The sequence below is a fragment of the Lynx canadensis genome, chromosome A1 (genome assembly GCF_007474595.2).
Source record: "Lynx canadensis isolate LIC74 chromosome A1, mLynCan4.pri.v2, whole genome shotgun sequence".
NCBI lineage: Eukaryota > Metazoa > Chordata > Mammalia > Carnivora > Felidae > Lynx > Lynx canadensis.
The window spans coordinates 136,459,380-136,487,063 of NC_044303.2; the positions used below are offsets into that span (position 1 = coordinate 136,459,380).

The 27,684-nt window shown below is 38.8% G+C and overlaps 2 protein-coding genes across 4 annotated transcripts in view; one reads left to right on the forward strand and one right to left on the reverse strand.

The window, feature by feature from the left end:
* The window catches only part of LOC115518973 (NLR family apoptosis inhibitory protein), a 33,306-nt gene extending 24,408 nt beyond the window's left edge, over positions 1 to 8,898 (forward strand). The window contains 4 exon segments of the mRNA XM_030322593.1: positions 1,002 to 1,154; positions 1,492 to 1,578; positions 3,861 to 4,025; positions 7,357 to 8,898. Coding sequence (XP_030178453.1) covers positions 1,002 to 1,154; positions 1,492 to 1,578; positions 3,861 to 4,025; positions 7,357 to 7,721 — 770 coding nt within the window. The 3' untranslated portion in view covers positions 7,722 to 8,898.
* A 3,583-nt stretch (positions 8,899 to 12,481) lies between these two features.
* The window catches only part of SMN2 (survival of motor neuron 2, centromeric), a 42,203-nt gene continuing 27,000 nt past the window's right edge, over positions 12,482 to 27,684 (reverse strand). Inside the window, exons 8-10 of one of the 3 annotated variants that reach the window (XM_030322640.1) lie at positions 21,036 to 21,086; positions 16,463 to 16,488; positions 12,482 to 12,828 (exon numbers count right to left, since the gene is read on the reverse strand). In XM_030322640.1, the coding sequence (XP_030178500.1) occupies positions 21,039 to 21,086 (48 nt within the window). In that variant the 3' untranslated portion in view covers positions 12,482 to 12,828; positions 16,463 to 16,488; positions 21,036 to 21,038. Of the gene's footprint in view, positions 12,829 to 16,462; positions 16,489 to 20,707; positions 20,866 to 21,035; positions 21,087 to 27,684 lie in introns of those variants that run through there. The other 2 variants (XM_030322650.1, XM_030322657.1) reach the window with 2 other exon arrangements.

The following is a 27,684-nucleotide window of genomic DNA, read 5'->3' on the forward strand; positions in this document are numbered from 1 at the left end:
TTTAACTGAGCCACCAGGTGTCCCGACATGTTAGGAATTGTTCTAAACATTTTACAAATATTAACCCATTTAATCTTCAGACCCTTCTATGAGGTAAGGTACTATTAATGTTACCTTAAAGCTAGGGAAATTGAAGTATAAAGAGGATAAGTAATTTGCTTGAGGTCAACCAGCTAAGGAAATGGTAAATCTGGTAAATCTGGGATTCTAGGAGTTCTGATTACTCCTAAGTCTGCGCTTTTAACCACTGGTAAAATGTCTCTCCAAACTATTTGGGAGAATTATTTTGATTTTATTTAATTTGCTCTTAAATTTCAACTTCCAGATCTTCCAGATTGGAGTGGAGGAGGGGGAATCTGCTGATGGGTAGCAATTGGAAGTATTTCCCCTTTTCTCACCAGCCTATGCTACTGATTAAACAATTTGTGCAGCCATCTTTCCTAAATGCATCTTGTAACAAAATGACTTAGGTGTCCTCAATTCCTAGTTTAGTGAAGACTGAGCCCTACATATTGAGGCAATGTAAATCTCTGTGGAATTAACAGGAAGAGTTGCATGCTATAAAATTCTTTAAAGCTGAAAGTGGAAGTGGTAGTTTTCTTGTATTTGTCGGTAATTTTTACATCAAATTTAGGTTTGCATCAGATTTGTCATGGCTGTTATGTTTCTTTGTATCATATTCCTACTGTGTAAATGCCGGTCACATGCAAACTTAAGACATTAGCATGTTAAAGCCTAAGGTGACCTTACTGAGTCTAAACTCTTAGCTCTTATTGTATAAAAGAGAAAACTGATCCCCAGAGAGTGTCAGTAACTACCTGTTCAAGTTAACATAACTCACTGGTTAGTTGCAGAACTTGAACCTATAAGTGGCCCAATTCTTGGATCATTACTTCATGGTGCTTTGTTCTAACTCTGTATTGTTGAAACAGAATGATATGGCTAATTCTGAAAGAAATTTGCAATTTTCTCTAATTTCTGAAATCTTTCATATTTTATAGTGAAATTAATTCAGAATTCTCCAAACCTTCATGTTTTTCATCTGCAATGTAATTTCATTTCGGATTTTGAATCTCTCATGACTGCACTTTCTTCCTGCAAGAAACTCAAAGAAATTAATTTTTCTGGATCATTTTTCACACCCATCCCATTTGGTAAGACTTAAGATCATAAAATTTTGGTTTTAGATGCATCTGTATGCACAGTCATTTTAGGCACTTTTAAAAGGTAAATTTTATTAAATATGTACTTGAGGTCAAAGAATTAAGCTATTAGATCTGATTTTAAATGAATTTTCAAATAAGGTGTATTTGTTTCTGGAAGTTTAAATATTTGTAGTTATCAGAATTATTTCCTGAGCTTTAATTATTTAGTTATACTAATAAAACCTGAATTACTGTATTGATTTCAGTCATTTAAAAAATACTCTTTACATACATTTGTTGGTATAAAAGATGTAGCTGACATACCTATTTGTTTTCCCTTTTATAGTCACTGCTTTGCCAAATTTTATTTCCCTGAAGATACTAAGTCTTAAAAACCAACAATTTCCTGATAAGGAAACATCTGAAAAATTTGGTATGTTTGCAAAATTGTGCCTTTTACTTTTTATTCTTCCCCTGAAATCCTTCTTCTATTTTGTGTAAGCCACAGCAGATGACTATAGGTATTAGTGGCCCTTACTCATTTGGAGGAAGGGGCAGGGCTGCTCAGCTCTGAGCCTCCAAATGCCTGATCTCACTTGATCTCATTCAATAGTCACTCATTCTTTTTTTTTTTTTTTTTTTTTTTTAAATTTTTTTTTTTTTTTTTCTCAACGTTTATTTATTTTTGGGACAGAGAGAGACAGAGCATGAACGGGGGAGGGGCAGAGAGAGAGGGAGACACAGAATCGGAAACAGGCTCCAGGCTCTGAGCCATCAGCCCAGAGCCTGACGCGGGGCTCGAACTCACGGACCGCGAGATCGTGACCTGGCTGAAGTCGGACGCTTAACCGACTGCGCCACCCAGGCGCCCCAATAGTCACTCATTCTTAGAGTGACTTATTTCTTTGAATACATGTTTGGTCATTACAGCATGATGCAATTTCATTGTCAGGGACCCATTCCAAACCTACTAAATCCCTGTTATGTCAAAGGTTTTTGGAATATAGATAAAACTATCTTTTCAAGGTTAAGAGAACTTTGTGAAAACTCAGAATTAACAAAATAGTAGCTATCAAAGTTGCCTAAATACTTACTCAGTTTTTTTATGATTACAAAAGGAGTATGTGCTCATGGAAGAATTCTAATAGATGTTAAAAGATAAATGCAGGCATATTAGAAACTTTGAGAGTTCATTTGAACAAAAATGGATTTGAATCAGGCAGTGTCCAGTGAATGAAGGACATAGCTCTGAGAGGCTGAACCAAACGAAAGATTTTTTTATAGGCATAAGGGAGCAGGAACAGGGAAGTTATAGAAGACAACAAAGCAGGTGCGTTGGTTACTGTAAGGTTACTTTCCTTTAGAGGGGATGGCAGAGTTCTATTGGGTAGATTACCTAACTAGTGCTGATCTGGCGATTCCTGATTGGCTGGTTTTAGATTCCATTTCTGGGACAGCTCAAACTAAAAATTAAGTCTTGGTTTAGTGATGTGGGGCTAGGCAAAAGCAACTCATTTTGGGCTTTTTTCTTTTTTCTTTTAACACAGGAAAATATAAGAGGAGGCAGTGGAGATAGGGAGTATAGAGCAGTTGTGCTTCTCAAACGTTAGCGTGATCACCTGGATGTCTTCCTCTTCCCTTCTCTCCTCTTGCCTGCCTTTGCAGGCAGCATGTGGCTGGGGGAGGAGCAGGAAGACTGAGTGGGGCAGAGGCAAAATTGAGGGGCCAAGGAGGTGGCTGGCATATACAACAAGTTGATTAAATTAATAATACATTAAGTATAATGAGAATCAAATTTCCTCATGGTTGGAGAAGGAATTGACAAATATTGAAAGGAGAGGCTAGAAAGAACTTTAAGGTATTAAATTAGATGTGGAAATACTGGTGTGGACTCATGGTTTTTAATGTTTATATATATATATATATATATATGTACACGTGTTTATATATACACACACATATATATATGTGTGTATATATATACACATATAGTGAGCTACATATCTCTATATACACACATATACATAACTTGGTCAACTGAGATATTAAAAAAGATCCTAGTATTAATGAGTGCCCCAAATGCCAGATCTTGACTCCTAAATACTGGCCTCCCTAAAAGGAACCACGGTCTTTAGAGAAATGGCTGATAGAAGAACTGGATGGAACACAGAATTTAAATCGCAAGCTTGGAACACTGTTGGATGCTAGAAAATGTTAAAAATATTTCCAAGTCTAAGGTCTTAGAAGATCACTTTCAAGTGATCCATAATGTACCAAGCCAAGGTGGGGTCGAAGTGCAAAGGTATAAGAGTAGCAGATTGTGAAGCTTTAGTGCTGGGAGGCAGAAGGAGAAGTCACTGAGGATGATATAGCAGGAGATAGGATTGAAAGGAAGGTGGCAAGCCATTTAAGAAGCTAGGAGAATATCCTGGAGGCCAGTAGAAGCTTGAGTCTAAAAAGGAAAAGGAAGTATCGTAGGCATTCTGGACCTCAGTGCAGGACAGATTGGTAGGGGGACGGTGGAGGAATTGTTGACTGGAGGTAGCAGTGAGGATCAAGGTGTAGGCTGACCCCTTTCTCTTGCCCTTTGGAGAGGAAGAGGAACAGCCTCCATGCTACATGGGGCCTCCTGTACTATGCATGATTTTGAGCTATACATTGGCATTATTTGGTAACACATTGTATGGAAAATACCTTTTTTGTCTCTTCTGATAGCCTACACCTTAGGTTCTCTTAACAACCTGGAAGAACTGGAACTTCCTACTGGGGATGGGATTCAGCAAGTGGCCAAACTGATCATCCAGCAGTGTCAGCATCTTCAGTTTCTTCGAATTCTCTCATTGTGCCAGATTTTGGATGATGACAGTGTGATGGAAATTGGTGAGTTAGCCTTATATAAATGGTTTCAGCTTGCAGAAAAGCCAGTGTTAGTACTCAAGTTTTCTCTTGCAAAATGTTGATAGCCTCTTGTTTGAGACTACACAGTGCCTCAAGTCTGTTTTGACTTTGTGTTCCTGATACCAGGCCACATATCCTCCATGCACTCCTTCTTATAGCATTTTAAAAACTGAAGATTACACATACAGAAAAGTACACAAATCCTAAGTGTACAACTCAATAAATTATCCAGTAAACATACATGAACATTTTATTAAACCATACTTGGTGGTTAACCACTTGGTGGAAATCACCCAGATTACAGACTTGCAAAGATCACAGAAGCCTACTTCCTGTGTGCTCTGACAACATTCCCCTCCTTTCCACAGGTGACCATTAGACCCCTTTTGCTCACCATAGATTAGTTTCACTGTTTTAAACTTTTATGTAATGGAATCCCTCCCAGTATGTACTTTACCTTTTTTGGCTCACCTTTATATTCATTGCATATTGTTACATGTGGCTAGCGTTCACGGATTTTCATTGCTATATATTATTCTACTGTATGACTATATATACACCTCAACTTACCCATTCAACTGGGTATTTGAGTTATTCTCAATATTTGACTAGTGTGAATAATGCTATGAACATTATTATGCATGACCTTTGATGTATGTATGGAAGTATGTTAGGGGTCGAATGTGTCTCACATGGTATAGACAGATTCAGTTTTCCACAGTTGTACCAATTTACATTCCTACCAGCGGTTGTGTCACATTCTGGCCTGTACTTGTACTGTCAGATCTCTGAACTTCAGCCATTCTGATGGATCTGTAGTAGTATCTCATTGTGGATTTTTTTCTATTGGTATATTTTTATGTTTTATGATGGGTAAATTTCAGCAACTTAGGTTTTTTTGCTTTTTTTTTTAGAGAGAGAGAGAGAGAGAGAGAGAGAGAGAGAGAGAGAGAGAGAGAGAGATGAAAACCAGGGCAGGGGCAGAGAGGGAGAGGAACAGCATACCTGTATCCCTTAGGTAAATATCTAGTAGTGGAACTGCTGGGTCGTAGGATAGTTCTATTTTTAGTTTTTTGAGGAACCTCCATACTACATTCCAGAGTGGCTGCACCAGCTTGCATTCGCACCAGGAATGCAAAAGAGATCCTCTTTCTCCGTGTCCTCGCCAACATCTGTTGTTGCCTGAGTTGTTCATGTTAGCCATTCTGACAGGTGTGAGGTGGTATCTCATTGTGGTTTTGACTTGGATTTCCCTGATGATGAGTGATGTTGAGCATCTTTTCACGTGTCGGTTAGCCATCTGGATGTCTTCTTTGGGCAAGTGTCTATTCATGCATTCTTTTTTTTTTTTTTTAGCTGATTGGTTTACCAATTTATTGCTTTCATTTCTTTTCTTACCTCTATTATCTTCTACAGATAGAAGGTTTTTGTCCTAACGTCTTGAGATGGGATAATTTCAGTGCTTTTGGCTTTAGCTCCATCTCACAAATTTTACATGTCATATTTTCAGTCTTACTTAGTTCAAAATATTTTGTTATTATTTATTTTTTGGCCACACTAGGTATTTAGAAAGGTACTGCTTAACTTCACTGTTAAGAAAGAATATACATTATATGATTTTAATTTTGAAATTTGTTGAGACTTGTATTATGGGTCAACATAACATAAAATCACACTAAAACGGTCAATTTTAGTAAATGCTCCATTTCACTTGAAAAAAAAAGTTTTCTGCAGTTCAAATGAAATGTTGAGGGATGCCTGGCTGGCTCAGTGGGAAGAGTATGTGACTCTTGATCTTTGGGTCATGAGTTCAAGTATGCTCACATTGGGCATGGAGCCTACTTAAAAAAAAAAGTTGAAATTGTTCAAACGTTTGATAATTTTATGGATTTTTATTTGCTTGTTCTAACTAGGACAGGGGTGTTAAAATCACCCCAATTAATCTTCTTTTCCCTTTAGTTCTGTTTTTACTCTACATATTTAAAATATATAGGTCCATACATATTTAGGATTTAAAGCTAGCTACATAGAGATTTAGAATTGTTAAATATTCCTGGCAGATCAACCCTCTTTATTTCTAGTAAAACTTCTTGCCTTATTATCAGTCATTTCATCATACATTAATACAGTTGCTCCGGTATGCTTTTGGTATTTGCATCTTGGCTTTTCCTTTCCTTTTAATATTTTCATGTCCTTATATTTAAGGTGTGTCTCTTGTAAAAATCTATAATTAGGTTATTTTTCTTAATTTTTTTAATGTGGGAGACAGAGGCTCTGAAGCGGGCTCTGTACTGATAGCAGAGAGCCTGATGTGGGGTTCAAATTCACAAATCATGAGATCAGGACCTGAGCCAAAGTCGGCTGCTCAACCTATGGAGCCACTCAGGCACCCCTCCCCCACATTTTGCCTTCGTTTTTGACATTTGTTTCAGAGAGTATGGAATTCGATTTTGGTGCTCATTTTCTTTCACATTTCTAGCTCCCATCATTTCTTTTGCTCAGCAGGCAGTCTTTTTTTGTATTTGAATGTAAGGTTTATCTGGCCCTGCTTTAGTAGCTTTTAAGATTTTCTTTGCTTTACGTTTTGTCATTTGCTATGAACTGAATTGTGTCCCTCAACGATCCATGTGTTGAAACCCTAACCTTTGGAGACAGTCTGCTTGAGCAACGACAACACAATACCCTACAATGGTAGTTGTACTACATTGTGCTTAGGTGTGGATTTCTTTGTATTTATTCTGCTTGGTGTTTACAGACCTTGAAGCTGTGGCTTGGTGTCTTTAGCCAGTTTGGAGAAGTTTTTGGCCAACATGCACATAGCTGCTTCCCAATTCTTTGTCATTTTCTTTACTCTCCTTCTGATAGCAGAACTCAATCTAATTTGGGGTCATAGGATCAGGAAAAAGAGTTCTATAGAGAACTGAAGAAAGAATGGCCCAGACACATTTGGGAGGGGAGAGATTGAGAGAGCATTTCAAATAGAGGTAATCATTTGCATGGATTAAGGAGAACCAGGCATATTTAAAGATAGGCAGGAATTTGTTGTGAGAATAGACTGGAAGAGGAATGTAAAAGCCAGACTGGAGAAAGCTTCACAGGATGTGTTAGAAAGGGTGAGTCTCGGGGCGCCTGGGTGGCTTAGTTAAGCATCTGACTGGCTCAGGTCATGATCTCACAGTTTGTGAGTTCGAGCCTCATGTCAGGCTCTGTGCTGACAGCTCAGCCTGGAGCCTGCTTCGGATTCTGTGTCTCCCCCTCTTACTGAAATGAAAGTCCTTATGATTCTATTTTCACCAACACTTTGCTTTTATAGCCAAGGTAGCAATCGATGGAGGTTTCCAGAAACTTGAGGACCTAAATCTTTCAGTCAATCACAAGATTACAGAGGAAGGATACAGAAATTTCTTTCAAGCACTGGACAACATGCCACACTTGAAAGAGTTGACTATTTCTAGGCATTTTACTAAATGCATCAAAGCTCAGGCCACAACAGTCAAGTCTTTGAGTCAGTGCATGTCACGACTGCCAAGCCTCATCAGACTTAACATGTTAAGTTGGCTCCTGGATACAGAAGACATCACACTGCTTACTGCCATGAAGGAAAGACATCCTCAATCTAAACGCTTATTTATTCACTGGAAATGGGTACTGCCATTCTCTCCAATTGTTCAGGAATAGAAGATGTACCTAAAAACTGAATTACAAATTTGGAGAGGGAAGTTTTTAGAATTGTTGACACAAAGTCTTGCACACAAAAGGGTATTTACAGTAAGGCATGTTAAAGAAAACCCCAAAACCACTACCAGAACCTTTGCAGTCCCTGAATGATTCTCCCCAACTAAATAGAAATCAGTTCTTCAATCAAGTTTATACACCTAACCCTCCATAATCGGGGATCAGCATCCGGTTTTCAGACTCACTGTGGTAAGGAGGATAAAAACAGCTATGGGAATGGAGTGAGGTACACAGATGGGTCTTAAAGCCACAATACGGAAGAAGTATTCAAGTTACATATAAAGTGAATTTCAAGCCTTTACCACCAGTCCAGTTTAATCTTTTGTGGGCCAAGAGATACGCCTTAATACTTCTAGGATTTGTTGTGTATATTAATTTTGGTATAAGAGGCCCATACAAGGTAGAAGTAAGATTTAAGGGAAAAAGCTCCTAGTACAGAGGCTTTTGATTCAACACTTACTGTATCAGCATAAAGTACAAAACAGCACTTCTAAGATTCAGACTAAAATGGAGAGGGCGCAGCCCTCGACATCAGGTTTGTTGAAATGCAGCCCAAGAAGGTTTGAGCTTTGGGCATTTGGCTGACGAAGTGCCTTACAGGTATTAGAGGAAGCCATTCGTGTGGGGGTACTGCGTTAGAAAAACCACGCGTTGCGTCTATCTGCTAGAACAACACACTGGAAGCAGGGAAAGAAGTCTCTTGCTCCTACAGTGTCTTACCACTACTCTCTACTGACAAAGCTTTATACTGTGCCTGCTGCGGGGACAGGTCGTCACAGAGTGAAGATCGATTACTGCAGAGAAGGGCAATAAAGGCTGGATTTGGACACGAGAAGCAACAACTTGATAACTGATAAAACTATTACTTATTAAATAGCTTAGACCTAAACTAAAAGAACCTTGTTAGATTTAAGATTGATAGGATGCACATAAATATTTATAGAAAACGTCTTACATGATCTAGAAGACACAGGGAACCGGCTAGTGATTGACTTCAGGGAGGGGGCCAGGATAGCAAGGGAATAGGAGGAAGGTCTGATTCTTTTTTCTTTGCAGATCTTTTGTACTGTTTGAATTCTGTACCGTGTGTGTGTACTATTAAAAATGGTATTTTAAAAACTAAGAGAACTCCATGCAAATACCTCTCCAAACCTTCTGATAAGGGCTTCTACTTTAAAGCAGGGGTCTCCAAGTATGGCCTGAGCCTGTAGAGCCTCTGAGCGAAGACTATTTTTTACATTTTTCCAATAAAAAAATAACATACATGTGACAGAGACCATGATCAGTGGCCTGCAAGGCTAAAATAATTCTGGCCCTTTACAACGAATGGAATACTTCCATGACAGACTGTTTTTAGATTTTAAGATTACCATGCCCTTTTATTCCTGTATATGTTAGTCTCCACATGATGCCCAGGCCATCCCTCATTGCCCTGACCGTCACCCTCATGTTTCTAAACTTCTCCCTTTCTGATCACATGTTCCAACACTCTACCACTCTCTAAATCCTTCTACTGTACCCTACCCACATGAGAAACATCCTCTACCATTCTCAACTTCTTATCCAAACAATACCTTTATCTTCTTGTTCTAACTTCCCCTTTCTCGAATTTTTACCATGACTCACAGTAAGAAATTTCCTATCAACACATTTATAAACATGTACACAAATGAACCAAGATTCACAAAGAACTCTAAAAGCTGTATGTGATTTTACTAATATGATTTACTAATATTCAGAAATAGAAAATTCCTTGAAAGAGTTGTCTATACAGTGTTTCATTCAATTGTTCTTTCTTACATTCTCTCCTGCAAGGCTTTTCCTTTATCCATAGCACTGGAAGAGCTCTTAATGAGGGTCACCAATGATCTCTGCAATGCTCAATTCGATAAACACTAGTCTGCATCCTTGACTTATTCACAGCACCTGACCCAGCAGTAGCTTGATGCTGCTGGTCACTCCCTCCTGTCAAGTTTCATTTGGCTTCCAGGGCATTCCTTCTGGATTTCCTAACCAACCTAGAATTCTCTCAGCCTCCTTTACTGCTTTTTCTCATATCTGACCTCTAAACACTGATAGCTCTATGTAAATGCACTTGCTTCGTGATCTGGTCCTGTTGCATGGCTTTAAATTCCAAGTCTATGCTAACTTACCTATTTTCAGCTCTATCCCAGATCTCTCCTCTGAACTCTTGACTCCTATCTGACTTCTGTTAATGGGCATCTCAGATTTGACCTGTCTTAACCCAATTCCTGTCTTTCCTTTCCCACAAGTACTCTTGGTTACTTAATTTTTTTAGAGTGCATGCAAGCAGGGGAGGGGGCAAAGGGAGAGAGAGTGAATCCTAAGCAGGCACCATGCTCACCTCAGAGTCCGACACAGGGCTCAACCCATGACCCTGGGCTAACGACTAGAGCAGAGGTCAAGAGCTGGGACACTGAGCCGATTGAGCCACCCTGGCAACCCTCCCACAAGCACTCTTTATGCTGACTTCTCCATGTCTTTAATTCTAGCTTTGTTCTTCCACTTGCTTAGGCCCAAAATCTTGGGGGGGGGGGTCATCCTTGATTTCTCTCTTTCATACTCTACATGTAATCTACTGGCAAATGCTGAGCTTTACTTAGCATTTGTCAATAGATCCCATCACTACTGACCACAGGTCCTAGTCAGCCTGCTTCCTCCCTTGAAACTTAGGCCTATTTTCTATTAAAAAAATTTTTTTTAAGCTTATTTTTCAGAGAGGCAGAGGTAGCATGAGTGGTGGAGGGGCACATAGAGAGGGACAGAGAGAATCCTAAGCAGGCTAAGCATAGCCAGTACAGAGGCTGATGTGGGGCTGGAACTCACAAAACCATGAGATCATGACCTGAGCTGAAACCAAGAGTCGGACGCTTAACCAGACTAAGCCACCCAGGTTGCCTGTAAGGTCTATTTTCAACACAAAAATTGCAGTCATAAGACTCTTTAATACATTAGATCACGCTATGCCTTTGGTTCAACACCTTCCAAATGGATCCCAGATCAAAGTAAATACAGTGGTCTATGTGTGACCTGACCCCTGACTACCTACCTCTCTTACCTCTATCTTTTTAATCTCTCCTCCTTGCTCACTTCCATTCCAGCCATACTGGTTTCTTTTGCCATTCCCTGAACAGGCCAAACTTATTCTTAGGGGCTTTGTGCTTGTCTTTTCCTTTGCCTGGGAGGTTCTCTATTTATGCGAATGGCTCTCATTTTCTTCACATCTCTGCTCCAATGTCAGCTCAATTTCCCTCACCATTCTTTTTTTTTTTTTTAAACTTTTTAAAATTTTATTTTTAATCTCTACACCCAAATGGGGTGAACTAACAACCCCGAGATCAAGAGTCGCATGCCCTGACTGCGCCAGCCAGGTGCCCCCTTGACCATTCTTTTTAAAAAAGCATCCACAGGGGCCCCTGGGTGGCTCCGCAGGTTAAGTGTCTGTTGATTTTGGCTCAGGTCATGATCTCATGGTTCAAGGGATCAAGACCTGTCCTTTCAGCGTGGAGCCTGCTTGGGATTCTTTCTCTCCCTCTTACCTGTTCTCAAGTGCTCGCTCTCCCTCTGAAAATAAAAACAATAAACAAAACAAAGCATTCACATTCCAATTGCATTCTGCCTAACCCCCTTTCCTGCTTCATTTCTGTCTATGGCATGTATTACTATTGCCACCTTATACATTTTGTTTACTAGTGTTCCCCACCAATGTAAGCAGGAACTTTCATCTGTTTGGCTTACTGTGGTCTCCAAGCACGTAGAAGAGTACCTAGCACATAAACAAAACTGAATAAATAATTCCTGAGATGAATGATTTGCCAGAACCTGCAACCACTTTCCAATGGCATTAGGTATCAAAAGACGTAAGATACAAAAATGTCACTGAAAGCAAATAAGCTACCTTCATAACTGAATTTAACCTGCCACACCTACTTAGGCAATGAAAATATGCAGAATGTATAAAATACTGGCTGACTGTCATGAAAAATAAAAATTTACTCACCGGTACCAGAAAGCTTAAGCCACTGAATATCCCATTCTGTGAAGCTTACTTACCAGGAATTGAATGTTCATTTTATTCAACAAATATGTACTGGGCAGCTACAAATAGGTTAGGCATATTTAGTGTTTCCAGGCAAAATCTCTGAAAGAAATAGAACTTTTTATATTAACCTCTGCTCCCACAGCTAAAAGGACTAGGAAGAATCCCTGGTGCATGGATACCAATGCTTACACTCAACTGAAACAATAGGATTTTCTCCCTCTCCTGAGAATTTGAAGTGACACACACATAGTCAAATGGATGGTAGACGGAACCACAAGGTAGTGATGAGGGCAGAATAGCTTGGACAACCATGTTAGGCAATGGGCATGATGAAAATGTGAAGGAAGCTAGATGAAAGAGAGGCAAATAGGTGAGAGAAAGAGGAGAGGATAATGACAATATGACTTCCAAGAAACGGAACAAAGCCGTGGTTCCTGACTGGCGAGGTCTACTCCTGTGACACTCAGCTTCAGAGAAGCTGTGTTTCTTAAGCCTGGATTATCAGCAACACTATTTTACAACTGGTTGTGTCTTTACAATACTACCTTTTCTCCAAATAAGTCTGACTAGTTCTCTTTATCCGTTATTAGATTTCCCTCACCATATATATTCTAAAAAAAAAATACTCATACAGTCAAGCTTAAAAAAATTTTGTCATTTATTCTTAAAGGCATTAATAAAAAGCTTAACATACTAAGAAAGTTACAATATACAAATATGTTCAGTCGATATTTTCACAGATTGACTTTTCTGCACTATGTGTGACTTTGAGTTTCTTTTAGTTACTCACATTTCCACTGTTGAGTTATTCAAACTGATTATTCCCTTGAAACACATGGCTGGTTATCGAAGCATGAGTCACATGCAACATAGGGCAATGCAGATGGCTATGCCACTCAACCAACTGTTCATGAAGAAAAACATGAAATTTTATTCACATCAACCATGGTGCATCAAAATACCATTCTCCTTGGGAGAGAGCTGCACCTGAATTTGGAGAGAAAAAGTCCAGATATAATTATGCAATTTAAAAACTTATTTTCTTATAAAATAAAAAAAAAGGAAAGCAATACACTCACCATGGTAAATAAAACTAGAACAAAAGTATGCTAATATAGACTTTATGCAATACTAAATTCAATCTTTATGGGATAAATAATTAGACTAATTGTGATATTCATTTGGAAGAGTAAATGTGAAAGATTAAAAAAAATTTAAGGAGCACTGGTATTTCATCTGTCCTAACAGAATTTCTTTTTTCTTTTTTTTTAATTTTTTAAACGTTTATTTCTTATTGAAAGACAGACAGAGACATACAGGGTGAGCAGGGGGAGGGGTAGAGAGAGGAGAGACACAGAACCTGAAGCAGACTCCAGGCTCTGAGCTGTCAGCACAGAGCCCGACATGGGGCTCGAACAAACTGTGAGATCATGACCTGAGCCAAAGTCAGTAGCCTAAGCAACTGAGCCACCCAGGCGCCCCGGTCCTAACAATTTCTTTTTTAAAGTTTATTGAGAGAGAGGGGCACCTGGGTGGCTCAGTCAGTTAAGCATCTGACTTCAGCTCAGTTCATGATCTCGTGGTCTGTTGAGTTCAAGCCCAGCATCAGGCTATGTGCACAGAGCCTGGAGCCTGCTTCTCATTCTGTGTCTCCCCCTCTCTCTGCCCCTCCCATGCCCATATTCTGTCTCTCTCTCTCAATAATAAATAACCTTAAAAAAATTAAAAAAATTTTTTTTGAGAGAGCGAGTGAGCTCGTGTGCAAGTGGGGTAGGGGCAGAGAGATAAGGGGGAAAGAGAATCCCAAGCAGGCTCCACACTGTCAGTGCAGAGCCTCACATGGGGCTCGATCTCACGAAACATGAGATCATGTCCTAAGCTGAGATCAAGAGTAAGACGCTCAAATGACTGACCCATTCAGAGCCCCAAAAGTACTGTGCTTTTATGGAATCCACGAGAATCAAAGAAATGATAAACTAGAACATAATAAAAATGTATCTGAAATCTAGAATGAGTATTTATAAGATAAACATATTCAGGTTCATGCATACTAATGAACAGTTAGCTGCATATAAACAATGTTATCTACTTGGGTGGCTCAGTTGGTTAAGTGTCCAACTTCAGCTCAGATCATAGTTTCATGGTTTGTGGGTTTGAGCCCCACATTGGGCTCTGTGATGACAGCTCAGAGCCTGTATCCTGCTTTAAATTCTGTGTGTGTGTCTCTCTCTGCCCCTGCACCACTAGAGCTCTGTTTCTATCAAAGATAAATACACATTAAAAAAAAAAAAAGTTTAAAAAAAGAAAAAAAGAATGTTATCTGCTTTAGGGTGTCTGAGTGCCTCAGTCAGTTGGGCATCCAACTCTTGGTCTTGGCTCAGGTTATGATCTCATGGTTTGGGAAATTGGAGCCCCACAATGGGCTCTGCGCAGACAACGTGGAGTCTACTTGGGATTCTCTCTCTCCCTCTCATTGATTGATTGATAAATAAAACAATAAATAAAATGTTATCCACTTTAGATACACACAGACATACACGCACATGAATGAAATACTGGGAAAAGATGGAGTAAAAACTTGGGTTTGCTATATGCAAATTCTCAATGAAATTGCTAACAAAGTTATTTTCACTCTATCTCTGTTCTATGTAGACTGCTTGTAAAATGACTTGAAAAGAAATGCATTCAATTCTCATTATTCATAGTAGTTATGTTCTAAAAAGTCACAACAGGGGGTGCCTGGGGGCTCAGTCAGTTAAGCGGCTGGCTCTTGTTCTTGGCTCAGGTCCTGATCTCAGGGTTGGTGAATTAGAGCCCTATGTCAGGCTCTGAGCTGACAGTGTGGAATCTGCTTGGGATTCTCCCTCTCTCCCTTTTCCTCTGTGCCTCCCAATCTCTCTCTCTCTCAAAAATAAATAAATAATAAAATTAACACTGTTGTTTAACGTAAAATAAAATAAAGTCACTAAAAACAATAAATTTGTGAGTACTAAGCCAATGCTCCTAAAAGAAATACAAGGCTAGGTTCAGGCAAGCCTCTGGTCACATTCTTATCAACTGACCAATTCCTAATCTTTTAAAATGTGTCTTTCGGATGAAAGACACGTTACTTAATATATATTGATGTTACAGGTGACTTTTTTTTTTTTTTTTTTTTTTTTTTTTTTTTTTTTAAGTAATCTCCACGCTCAGCCTGGGGCTCACACTCACGACCAGGAGATCAAGAGTCGCATGCTCTACTGACTGAGCTAGCCAGGCTCTTCTAACATACTGATGATTCATTAACACTGAAATTACAGTCAGTGGCACTAAGTCATGCCTGAATGGGGCTTACCTAACACACATAATTTCCCTGTCAGGCACATCACAGCCTTCTTGCACTTGGGAACACAAAGCACAATGTCTGGTGTCCACTTTAAAGAGTGAAATCAAAAGGCGCAGACACATGAATAATGTGGCACTAAAAAGACTGCACAAAGAATGCTTGTTTAGAGCAGGAGATGACACATGAAGACAGAGCACTGCTCAACCTCAGCTGAGAGTATCTGTGTCAGAGGATTCAAATTTTTTGCCACTCTGCACTTGTCCATGAATGACGGCAAAACCACTGTAATTCTTGACTTGGGTATGATAGATAAATTTTGGCAAGCTGGCAAATTTGCAAACACAGTCTGTGAATGAGAACTGACTGTTGATAAACTATGAAAAACAATTTAAAGGAAACACAAATATCTAAAACGATAAAGGGAAAATAATCACACAGATAGAGGAGAGCAAACATTTCTGTCCAAATGACAAGAACCACTACCACCAAAAAGGAAGGTCAAATAAATGATACTCATAGTTTCCAGTAAACATAAGACAGAGCTCTTAAACACACAAAAAGATGAACTTTACAATAATAAAATCAATAAAAAATTATAAATACAATTAGAGGACTATTTCTAACTATTTGACCATGAATGATCCAAAGGTTTCACAGATTACTGAATAAGAATGTGGGAAACAGGAGCTCTCAAACAATGTTGGTGAGAATATAAATACAGTCTCTACTGAGAAGCAACATGGAAAAAATCTATTAAAATTATAGATGGAGGTTCTCTTCAATCTAGCAGTTCTAATTCTAGAATCTAAATCCAGATTAGAATTATAGATTCTATTTAGAGAATTCTAAAGATGTGTTCATACATCTACAAAAAGAATTATGTAAAAGAATATAACTATAGCATTAAATAGCAAACAATTGGGAACAACCTAAAATTCCATCCATAAGAGCTCAATTAAATTAGTACAATTCTGTATACAAAAATATCATGCAATTTTAAAAAAACATTAAAAAAAATTTTTTATACATTTATTTTTGATAGAGAGCACAAGTGGGGGAGGGGCAGAGAGAGAGAGAGAGACAGAGAGAGAGCGAGAGAGCCGAAGCAGGCTCCAGGCTAGGAGCTGCCAGCACAGAGCCCGACGCGGGGCTCGAACTCACAAACTGTGAGATCATGACCTGAGCCAAAGTCGGATGCTTAACCGACTGAGCCACCCAAGCGCCCCAAAAAACAGAACATTTTTATATCCTGGCATTGAGGATTCTCCAAAAAAATTCTGAAGAAAAAGCACTTACCTAATAAAGAACACTGTATGAATCACCTATAAAAATGAAAAATTTAAAGAGTTGGAAGGAGTAATCATGAAACATCTTATCAGATCTATTTCAACTATATATTAATTTTACTGCCAATAAATGTACACAGCACAACACAACCAAATAAAAATGAAGGGTTTTGTTCTGTGAAGTCTCCCTCACATTCTAGTTCCTCTTCAGAGATTACTTGAGTACAGCCCTGAGGCGACCCATCAATTCACACAGAGACATGTATGTAAATGCGTTTACATAAGTGGCAGGTAGCATAACACATTTCTGCCTCTAACTTTCTTCATTTAAAAATATTTCCCTATCAGATTGCTCTATATAACAAGCAACAATGTAATTTTTTAAAATAAAATTAAAAGAATGATAGAATACAAGGATCCCCATGCTTCTCCAGAGTTTTAGGCCACTGCTGTTTACCAAAGACTTACACTAGCAACAACTGTTTTCACTAAACAAAAACGTCGGAGGAGGATTTACCCTGTTATGAAAAAAGGCAAAGGGGTGCCTGAGTGGCTCAGTCGGTTAAGCGTCCGACTTTGGCTCAGGTCATGATCTCACATGATCTCATGGTTTTGTGGATTTGAGCCCCGAGGAGGCCGGAGCCTGCTTCGGATTGTCTCCCTTTCTCTCTGTGCCTCCCCCTGCTCTCACTCTATCAAAAATAAATACACATTAAAAAAATAAAGAAAAAAGTGATGTCAAGGGAGGAAACATGTATTGTGCACAAAATGCTATGATGGTATCCATATCAGATATAGATGAATATGGAAAAGTGTAAAAAAATACATGAAAAAAGAATACTGTGATAGACACACAGCTTAATTAATTTAAAAATAGTGAACATTTTTCTTACATACTTTTCAAACATAAATAGAAAAAGGAGTACAATAAACATCAATATGCACACCATATACACTCAACAGCCATAAATGCATGCACACACACATTTTGCTAAATCATGTTTTTTAAGTTTATTTATTTGGGGGAGGGGGGAGGGGCAAAGAGAGAGGGAGAGAAAGAGAATCCCAAGCAGGCTCTTGGCACTGTCAGCACAGAATCTGATTTGCTCAAGCCACACCCCTGGGATCATGACCTGAGCTGGAATTAAGAGTCGGATGTTCAACCAACAGAACCACCCAGGCACCCCACTCCCAAGACTTTTATAGATGGCTCTTTCAACCAGATTCCAACCAGGGATACCACATTGCCTTTGGCTGTTGTTGTCTTCTAAGTCACTTTTAATCTAGAGCAGTTACTCCGTGCCTTTTTTTCACTTTTTTTAATTAAAAAAAATTTTTTTAATGTTTATCTTTTGAGAGAGAAAAAGAGAGAGAGTGTGTGTGTGTGAGAGAGAGAGAGGCACGCAGAGAGGGAGACACAGAATCCAAAGCAGGCGCCAGGCTCAGAGAGAGAGAGAGAGAGAGAGAGAGAGAGAGAGAGAGAGAGAGGGGCAGAGAGGGAGACACAGAATCCAAAGCAGGCGCCAGGCTCTGAGCCGTCAGCACAGAGCCTGTTGCGGGAACTTGAACTTGCGAGCCGTAAAATCATGACCTGAGCCGAAGCTGGACACTTTACTGACTGAGCCACCCAGGCACCCTTTTTTTACTGACTTTTTGAAGAAAGGAGGCCAGTTATCTACTACAGCATTTCACATTCTGGATCTATCTGATCATTTCTTTTGTGAGGTCATTTAACTTGCTGCTCTAGCCCACTATTTCCAGTAAATGGGAAGCAGATCTTATAGGCTTGATTAAATTCCAGTTACACTCTTTTCACCGAAACACTTCACAGGCTATTTTGTGTATTTCACACTGCATCATATCAAAATCAAGTCTGACTGTCCCATCACAGTAGTGCAGTATCACCAGTGATTCTAAGAATCTCTTTACTGTAAAGATGGTTTTCTTTCCACACCACTAACCAAGTATTTGCTGAGATGATACTTTGACATCATGACGATTCTAGAGAGCATGTAGCTCAATCTTTTATCAAATTGTTTTGACATCAAATGCATTTAATATTACTATATGTAGAAAACCCTAAAGACTGCACTAAAAAACAACTAGAACTGATAAATGAATTCAGTAAAGTCACAGGATACAAAATCTGTTACATTTCTATACACTAATTATGAGTTAGTAGAGAGAGAAATTAAGAAAACAATCCTGTTTACAACTGCACCGAAACCAATAAATTATCTAGGAATAAAATTAGCTAAGGAGTTTAAAGACCTGTGCACCTGAAAACTGTAAGACACTAATAAAAAAAATTGAAGATAACACAAATAGAAAGATATTCCATGCTCATGGAATGGAAGAGTTAATATAATTAAAATGTCCATACTACCCAAAGTAATCTACAAATTTAATGCAATCCCTATAAAAATACACAGCATTTTCCATAGTACTAGAACAAATAATCCTAAAATGTGGATAGAACCACAGAAGACAAAGAAGTCAAAACAATCTTGAAAAAGATGAATCAAACTGGAGGTATCACAATCTCAGATTTCAAGATACACGACAAAGCTGTACTGATCCAAACAGTATGCAACTAGCACGAAATCAGACACATAAATAAGTGGAACAGAACTGAGAGCTCAGAAATAAAGTCATGCTTATATGGTAATTAATCTTCAACAAAGGAGGCAAGAATATACAATGGGGAAAACCCAATGTCTCCAACAAATGGGGCTGGGAAGACGGGACAGCTATGAATGAGACTGGACCACTTTCCTACACTATAAACAAAAATAAACTTAAAATCGATTAAACACCTAAATGTCAGACCTGCAACCATAAAATTCCTAGAAGAAAACATAGGCAGTAATCATTTTGACATTAGCTATAGAAACGTTTTTCCAGATATGCAGCCTCTGATAAAGGAAATAAAAACAAAAATAAACTATTGGGATTACACCAAAATAAAAAGGTTCTGCACAGTGAAAGAAACCAGCAAAAATGCAACCTATCAAATGGAAGAAGATATTTGCAAATGATGTATCTGATAAGGGCTTAATATCCAAAATACATAAAGAATGTGTACAACTCAACACCAAAAAATTAAATAATCCAGCTGAAAAATGAAAAGACATGAATAGATATTTTTCCAAAGAAGACATACAGACAGTCAACAGACACATGAAAACACACTTAACATCACTCATCATCAGGTAAATGCATCTCTAAACCAGAATGAGATACCCCTCACACCAGTCAGAATGGCTAAAATCAAAAACACAAGAAATCGTAACTATTAGTGAGGATATGGAGAAAGAGGAACCCTCAAGCACTATAGATGGTAATGCAAACTGTGCAGCCACTGTGGACAACAGTAGGAACATTACTCAAAAAATTCACAATGGGGGCTCCTGGGTGGCGCAGTCGGTTAAGCGTCCGACTTCAGCCAGGTCACGATCTTGTAGTCCATGAGTTCGAGCCTCGCGTCAGGCTCTGGGCTGATGGCTCAGAGCCTGGAGCCTGTTTCCGATTCTGTGTCTCCCTCTCTCTCTGCCCCTCCCCCGTTCATGCTCTATCTCTCTCTGTCTCAAAAATAAATTTAAAGGGGCGCCTGGGTGGCGCAGTCGGTTAAGCGTCCGACTTCAGCCAGGTCACGATCTCGCGGTCCGTGAGTTCGAGCCCCGCGTCGGGCTCTGGGCTGATGGCTCAGAGCCTGGAGCCTGTTTCCGATTCTGTGTCTCCCTCTCTCTCTGCCCCTCCCCCGTTCATGCTCTGTCTCTCTCTGTCCCAAAAATAAAAAAAAAAAAAAAAAAAAAAAAAAAAAGTTGAAAAAAAAAAAATAAATTTAAAAAAAAAAAAAAATCACAATGGAATTACCATATGGTCCAGTAATTCCACTACTAGATGTTTACCCAAAGAAAATGAAAACACCGATTTAAAAAGATATATGCATCCCTGTACTTACTGCAGCATTATTTATAAAAATCAGGATATAGAAACAACCCAAGTGTCCACTGACAGATGAATGGATAAAGATGTGATGTGTACACACACACACACACACACACACACACACACACACACACACTGGAATATTACTCAGCCATAAGGAACAAAACTTTGCCATTTGAGACAACATGGATGCATCTAGACAGTATAACAAAAGTAACTAAACTAAGTCAGAGAAAGACAAATACCATATGATTTCACTCATATGTACAATTTAAGAAACAAAACAAAGGATCAAATTAAAAAAAGAAACAAAAAACAGACTCTTAAATATACAGAGCAAACTTGTGGTTGACAGAGGAGAGGTGGGTGGTGGGATAGGTGAAATGGGGAACGGGGATTAGGAGTACAGTTGTGGTAAGCACTGAGTAGTGCGTATAACTGCTGAATCATTGTGTTGTACACCTGAAAGTAAAATAACAATGTTAACTGTACTTGAATTAAAAATAATTAAAAACATATTTAATAGCTTTACATTAGCTTTTGTTTTTTTAACATGTGATTTTTAAAGATATGTTTTCCCCAAACTGCAATTCATATAAAAGTAAGATTCACTTTTATAATGACAGACTTACTTCTTAATTGAAATGCGAGCACCTTCCTTCTTTTTGGTTTTGTTTGAAACCCTGTAAGAAAACAAAGGAATTTTAAAGAATAGCATACACATTTTATACACATATGAATAAACACTTTGTTTCATACAAGATGTTTTACTAATTCTATTTAACAAAATATCAGAAAATAAGTTTATGGCCTTCAAATGTGCTTTAAAAGTGATCCTAAGTGATCCTTAAGTGATCCTTAAGAAGAGCACCTAAGTGGCTCAGTAGGTTGAGTGTCCGACTTGGGTTCGAGCCCCACATCTGGCTCACTGCAGTCAGCATACAGCCCACTTGAGATCCTCTGTCATGTTCTCTCTTTGCCTACCCCCCGTTTGTGCTCTCAAAAATAAATAAAATCTTTAAGTGTTCCTAAAGTAAACAATTATTAGGCTGTAGTTAAGAAACTTTCTTCTTTGGGGGTGCCTGGGTGGCTCAGTTGGTTAGAAGTCCTACGTCAGCTCAGGTCATGAGCTCGCGGTCCGTGAGTTCGAGCCCCGCATCGGGCTCTGCGTTGACAGCTTGGAGCCTGGAGCCTGCTTCAGATTCTGTGTCTCCTCCTCTCTCTGTCCCTCCCCCACTCATGGTCTCTCTGTCTCTCAAAAATGAATAAATTAAAAAAATTAAAATATAAAAAAGAAATAAAATTTTCTTCTCTCACTATGCCCAGTGATGTTCCTGAGCTAACTTACACCTTAATTCTTTCAAGTAAAATAAACACTGTGTCACACTCATTTATTAAAATAAAACCATTAAGGACCACTACATACTAAAGAACATTTTAGAAGTTAAAAAAAAAAAACAAAAACAAGATCAATACTCAAATATTTATTGTTTTTCCTGGTCAGACCTAACCCAAATGTCCTATTCACCTCTTCTGGCTTCCACATATTCTATCTTCCCTTTTATATATACTAACTTTCTACTTCATTGTTAACCTATGTCTTACAGGCCATAAGATGTAGTAAAAGTTATTTGTTCTTAAGAAGAACCAAAGTTATAGCCTATTTTATGTTATTTCGAGAACACTACTTTCACGTCATTTGCATTTGCTTGGATTTCTAGAGGTTAAGAGCTGGACCCAAATTCTATCTAGCTGCTCTTATGGGAATGGGTTGCCAACAGAAAAGTTGTCCAGCTCGTGTTTCTGTGAAGCAGTGGTTAAGAAACACTAGCTGAAGCTAATGGTGGCTCAAACATACTTAAGCGGTTAGGAAATCTGACAATGAGTAGTGGCTTCTTTTTCATGGTAACAATTTCAAAGAGATAAAAAATGCAAGATCCAGGAAACTACAATTTCTTTGCATTTTTGAATGTAAATGTATGTTTACATTGTATTGTATACAGATATAGAAATAATACTCTGTAATCTTAAGATCCTTTCTCAGGAACAAGTCAGTCATAGTTGGCCCTGAATTTCAGGCACATAATTCTGGGGACAAGACTGCTTTCCCCAAAACTGCGACCTGAACTCATAAAAGAAACAGAAACATCTGCAACTTAATGGTCAGGACCATAGTTAAAAGTCCAGTGCAAATCTGCTAGGTTTTAGTAACACAGTATAATCAGGTACATGTAAATAGTAGTGCTTATAAATACAAATGAACCAAGTCTAACTTTCGTCCATGTCATCCTTCAAATTAAATATATTTAAAATGTCAGTACGTTCCTATTCTTTAATGGTTGCTAGAACTATCAAAATAGAAAATCAGGTCCATATCTACTTAAGGCTGTGGTAAAAGAGATGTTTTTTTTTTTTTTTTTTTTTTTTTTTTGTAATGTTTGTTTATTTTTGAGAGACAGAGTATGAGAGGGGGAGGGGTGGAGAGAGGAGGCGACACAGAATCTGAAGAGGCTCCAGGCTCTGAGCTGTCAGCACAGAGCCCAACATGGGGCTCAAATTCACAAACCGTGAGATCATGACCTGAGCCGAAATCAGATGCTTAACCGACTAAGCCACTCAGGTATCCCCAAAATAGATGTTTTCAAGAGGCAATACACATGGAAATAAAAATTGTGGAAAGCCAGTCAGCAGTATCAAAAGCTATTAAAATGTTTACACTTTTGACTCAGTAACAGTACTTCCAAATATCAAAAGGAAATAATCTACAAGAAGCTTTATATCTAAAAATGGTTATCTATGAATCAGAGGAAAAACGTGTTAATGTTCAACATTCAGCAAACTATGAACTTATTCTGAACCACACTGAACAGGAACTAGGCACTATCCCAGATGCTAGAATGCCAAGAGTTACCAAGATAGACAAGGTCCTTGCTCTTATGGAGCTTACGTTCTACTGGAGAAACAAACAGGTAAGGAAAATCAGGTTTCATAAATGCCACACAGGGAATCTAAGTGGGGTGATATGATAGAGCATATGGGCCTATCAGTTCTGGATTAAACTGGGAGAAATTTCAGGTGAGTTCTGAAAGACAAGAAGCTAGACAAGTGAAATCTGGGTTATGAGTTTCCAGCCCAAAGAGCAGGGAGTACAAAGGCCGTGAAGAAGGTATAAACCTGGTATACATTTGAAGAGAGGCCAGCTTTGTAAGAATGGACACGCATAGAATAAAATGTACATACAGAAGTGGGCAATATACACATCATGTAATATTCTGCAAACCAGGATAAAGTTTTGATTTTAACATAAGTGGAACTGGAAGGTATCAAAGGGTCTTGAGGGGTAGATCTGATCTATGTTACATTTTAAAGTATCACTTCTAGGGGCACCTGGGTGGCTCGGTCGGTTAAGCGTCTGACTTCAGCTCAGGTCATGATCTCGCGGTCCGTGAGTTCAAGCCCCGTGTTGGGCTCTGTGCTGACAGCTCAGAGCCTGGAGCCTGTTTCCGATTCTGTGTCTCCCTCTCTCTCTGCCCCTCCCCTGTTCATGCTCTGTCTCTCTCTGTCTCAAAAATAAATAAACGTTAAAAAAAAAATTAAAAAAAAAAAGTATCACTTCTAGCTGCTATGTGGAGAACGGATTTGGTGGGCAGGCGGGGGATGCAAGATTCTAAAAGCAAAAGAATAGTTGGGATCTGCTGCAGAAAAAAAGATAAGAGATAAATAATGCCATATTATTCAGACATTAAATAAATAGCTATTACATGAAGAGCTATTACAACCCATCAACAAAGAGATAAACAGCCCGACTAAAAACAAAAACAGGCAAAAAATGTGGTTATTTCTCCAAAGAAGATATAACAAATGGCCAGCAAACATATGAAAAGATGCTCAACATCATTTAGACATTAGGGAAATGCAAATCAAAACCACAGTAAGTCCATTCCTGAAACCAATACCGCACTGTATGTTAACTAAAAACAACAACAACCCACAATAAGGTATCACTTCACACCCAGGGAGATAATAGTAAGTGTTGAGAAGAATGTAGAGAAAAAGGGACCCTCACACACTGCTGGTAAAAGGTAAATAGGTACAGTCATCTTAGAAAAAAGTTCAGCACTTCCTCCAAACTTCTCAGCCAGCAATTCTACTCCTAGATATATATCCAAGAAAACTGAAACTTATGTCCATACAAAATTTTACACACAAATGTCTGTAAAAGAACTACTCACTATAAAAATAAAAAAAGAAGAAAATGGAATTACTCATTGTAGTCAAAAAGAGGAAACAACTCAGTGTCCATCCACTGATGGATAAACAAAATACGGTATTGTCCATACAAGAGAATAATTACTGAGCAGTAAAAAGAAATGAAGTACTCACACATACTATAGCCTGGAGAAACCTTGAAAAACTGAGGGTAAATGAAATAAATCAGGCACAAAAAGCCACGTATTTAACAATTCCACTTATATGAAAAGTTCAGAATAGGCAAATCTGTACTAATGAAAAGCAGATTAGTGCTTGCCCAGGGCTGGGTGGGTATACTACCAGGTGGGTACTGGAGAGTGATTGCTAACGGGTACAGGTTTTCTTAATGAGTGATAAAAATGTTCTGGAATGAAATAGTGATGGTGGTTGTAGAACTTTGTGAATATAATTTAAAAACCACTGAAATGTATACTTTTAAACGATAAATTATATCTCAATTAAAAAGATGATAATATCTTGAAAGATGTAGTAGCAGTGGAGAAAAAAGCAAAGTGCACTGATTCAGGATCTGTTGGGAAAGAGGCAACAATACTTTCCTACAAATTGGATGTGGAAACGTGAAACAGAGTGAGAAAATATGGCTAATGCCAGGCCTGTGGCTTGAGAAATTGGTGCTGGTGCACCAATGTTATTGCTTACTGAGAAACATAAAAGGCTGTGGGAACAGAGGTGTAAGAAATGACACGTGAAGTTCTGTTTCGGCTGCAGTTAGTTTGAGATGTACCTAACAGACATCCACATGGTGAGGGAAAAGAGGCAGCTGCATAAGTAAGTCTGAAAGTCAGAGCTTATACCTGAGAAGTACCACCACAAACATACCATTTTAAGTCAAGGAGTAGAGGCGAGGTCACCTAGTGAACATTTATAATTAAGAAACAGGGACTGTGGACCATGCATAAGGATTCTACTTGGATATTCAGAAGAGGAGGAAAAGTTGTTAAAGGAGTATAGAAGGGACAGCCAAGGAGAAAGGCTCAAAACTAGTAGATGATATGGTGTCACTGAAGGCAAGAGAAAAAATGTTTCCAGAGTTACACTTTGGAACACAATTTATACACAAATGTGTAAAATGTACACAAATATGTAAAAATGTTGCGGAGAACTAACTAAGGTCAAAGTAGAGAAAAGACCACTGATGTAGCAATCTTCAGTAAAATCTCAGCAGTGTGGGGAAGACAGAAGCGCACCTGATAGGACTGAAGAGGTGCCGTGAGGTAAGGGAGAGAACTAGAGATAACTCTGAAGAAGTCTGGCTGCACTTTGCAACTATGTGGATGGAACTAGAGGGTGTTATGCTAAGTGAAATTAGTCAGAGAAAGACAAATATCATATGAGTTCACTCATATGAGAACTTTAAGAGACACAACAGATGAACACAAGGGAAGGGAAGCAAAAGTAATTTAAAAACAGGGAGGGGGACAAAACATAAGAGACTCTTAAATAATTCGGATGTAAATTAAAAAATAAATACATTATTAAAAAAATAAGTCTGGCTGTGAAGGCAAGGTGAAAAATGATGTGATAGACAAGTTCTAGAGAACGTAGTTGAAGTAAATGGTCACTAAGTTTAGCTAAACAGAACTAAAACGGTCACCAACATAGACTGATGAGTAAGACAAGCAAACTGTTGGCTAAATTCTTACAGTATGTCTGTAGATCAAGAAAGATGAACATAAAAATAATACATTTCTTAGCAGCACTCACACATACTGGAAGGCAGACAAATAGATATGACAGACTACTGTCTATATAATAGACTACTGTCAGTGGTGACTTACGGAAAAGCTAAGAAATAGGCGTGGCTTAGGTCATCAAAGGGATTTTTGTCTTATCTTTAATTTGCTCAGTTCTTATTTTTATTTATTTAAAAAAATTTTTTTTAAATGTTTTATTTATTTTTGAGAGAGAGAGACACAGCATGAACGGGGGAGGGTCAGAGAGAGAGGGAGACACAGAATCTGAAGCAGGCTCCAGGCTCTGAGCTGTCAGCACAGAGCCCGATGCGGGGCTCGAACTCATGGACTGTGAGATCATGACCTGAGCTGAAGTCGGATACTTAACCGACTGAGCCACCCAGGTGCCCCTAATTTGCTCAATTTTTAAAATGTAATGTATTCATGTATCATCTGTAATCAAGAAATGCATATATTCTTAAAGGATATAAAACAATGTAAATGGCATGATGAGAACAATATAAAAAACAAACCATGTAAAACTCCAGAGACAGGACAATAAAATGCAACAGATGGCTCTGGATTTAATCCTGGATCAAAGAAAGCAATCTTGGGGGCACCTGGGTGGCTCAGTCAGTTAAGCGGCCGACTTAGGTTCATGTCAGGATCTCATGGCTCTTGAGTTCAATGCCCAGCACTGGGCTCTGTGTTGACAGAGCAGAGCTTGGAGCCTGCTTCAGATTCTGTGTCTCCCTCGCTCTCTGCCCCTTCCCTGCTCACGCTCTGTCTCTCTCTCCTTCAAAAATAAATAAACAGTAAAAATTTTTTTTTTCAACGTTTATTTATTTTTGGGATAGAGAGAGACAGAGCATGAACGGGGGAGGGGCAGAGAGAGAGGGAGACACAGAACCGGAAACAGGCTCCAGGCTCCGAGCCATCAGCCCAGAGCCTGATGCGGGGCTCGAACTCACGGACCGCGAGATCGTGACCTGGCTGAAGTCGGATGCTTAACCGACTGCGCCACCCAGGCGCCCCCCAAAATTTTTTTTTTTACTAGGGGCACCTGAGTGGCTCAGTGGATTGAGCGTTCAACTTCAGCTCAGGCCTCGCAGTTTGTGAATTTGAGCCCCACGTTGGGCTCTGTGCTGACAGCTCAGAGCCTGGAGCCTGCTTCGGATTCTGTGTCTCCCTCTCTTCCTGCCCCTTTCCTGCTCACACTCTGTCTCTCTGTCTCTCAAAAATAAATAAACATTAAAAAAATTAAAAGCAAATTTTAAAGAAAGCTACTTTTAATTCTCTTGTAAGGGACATTGGTGAGACAACAGGCAAGATTCAA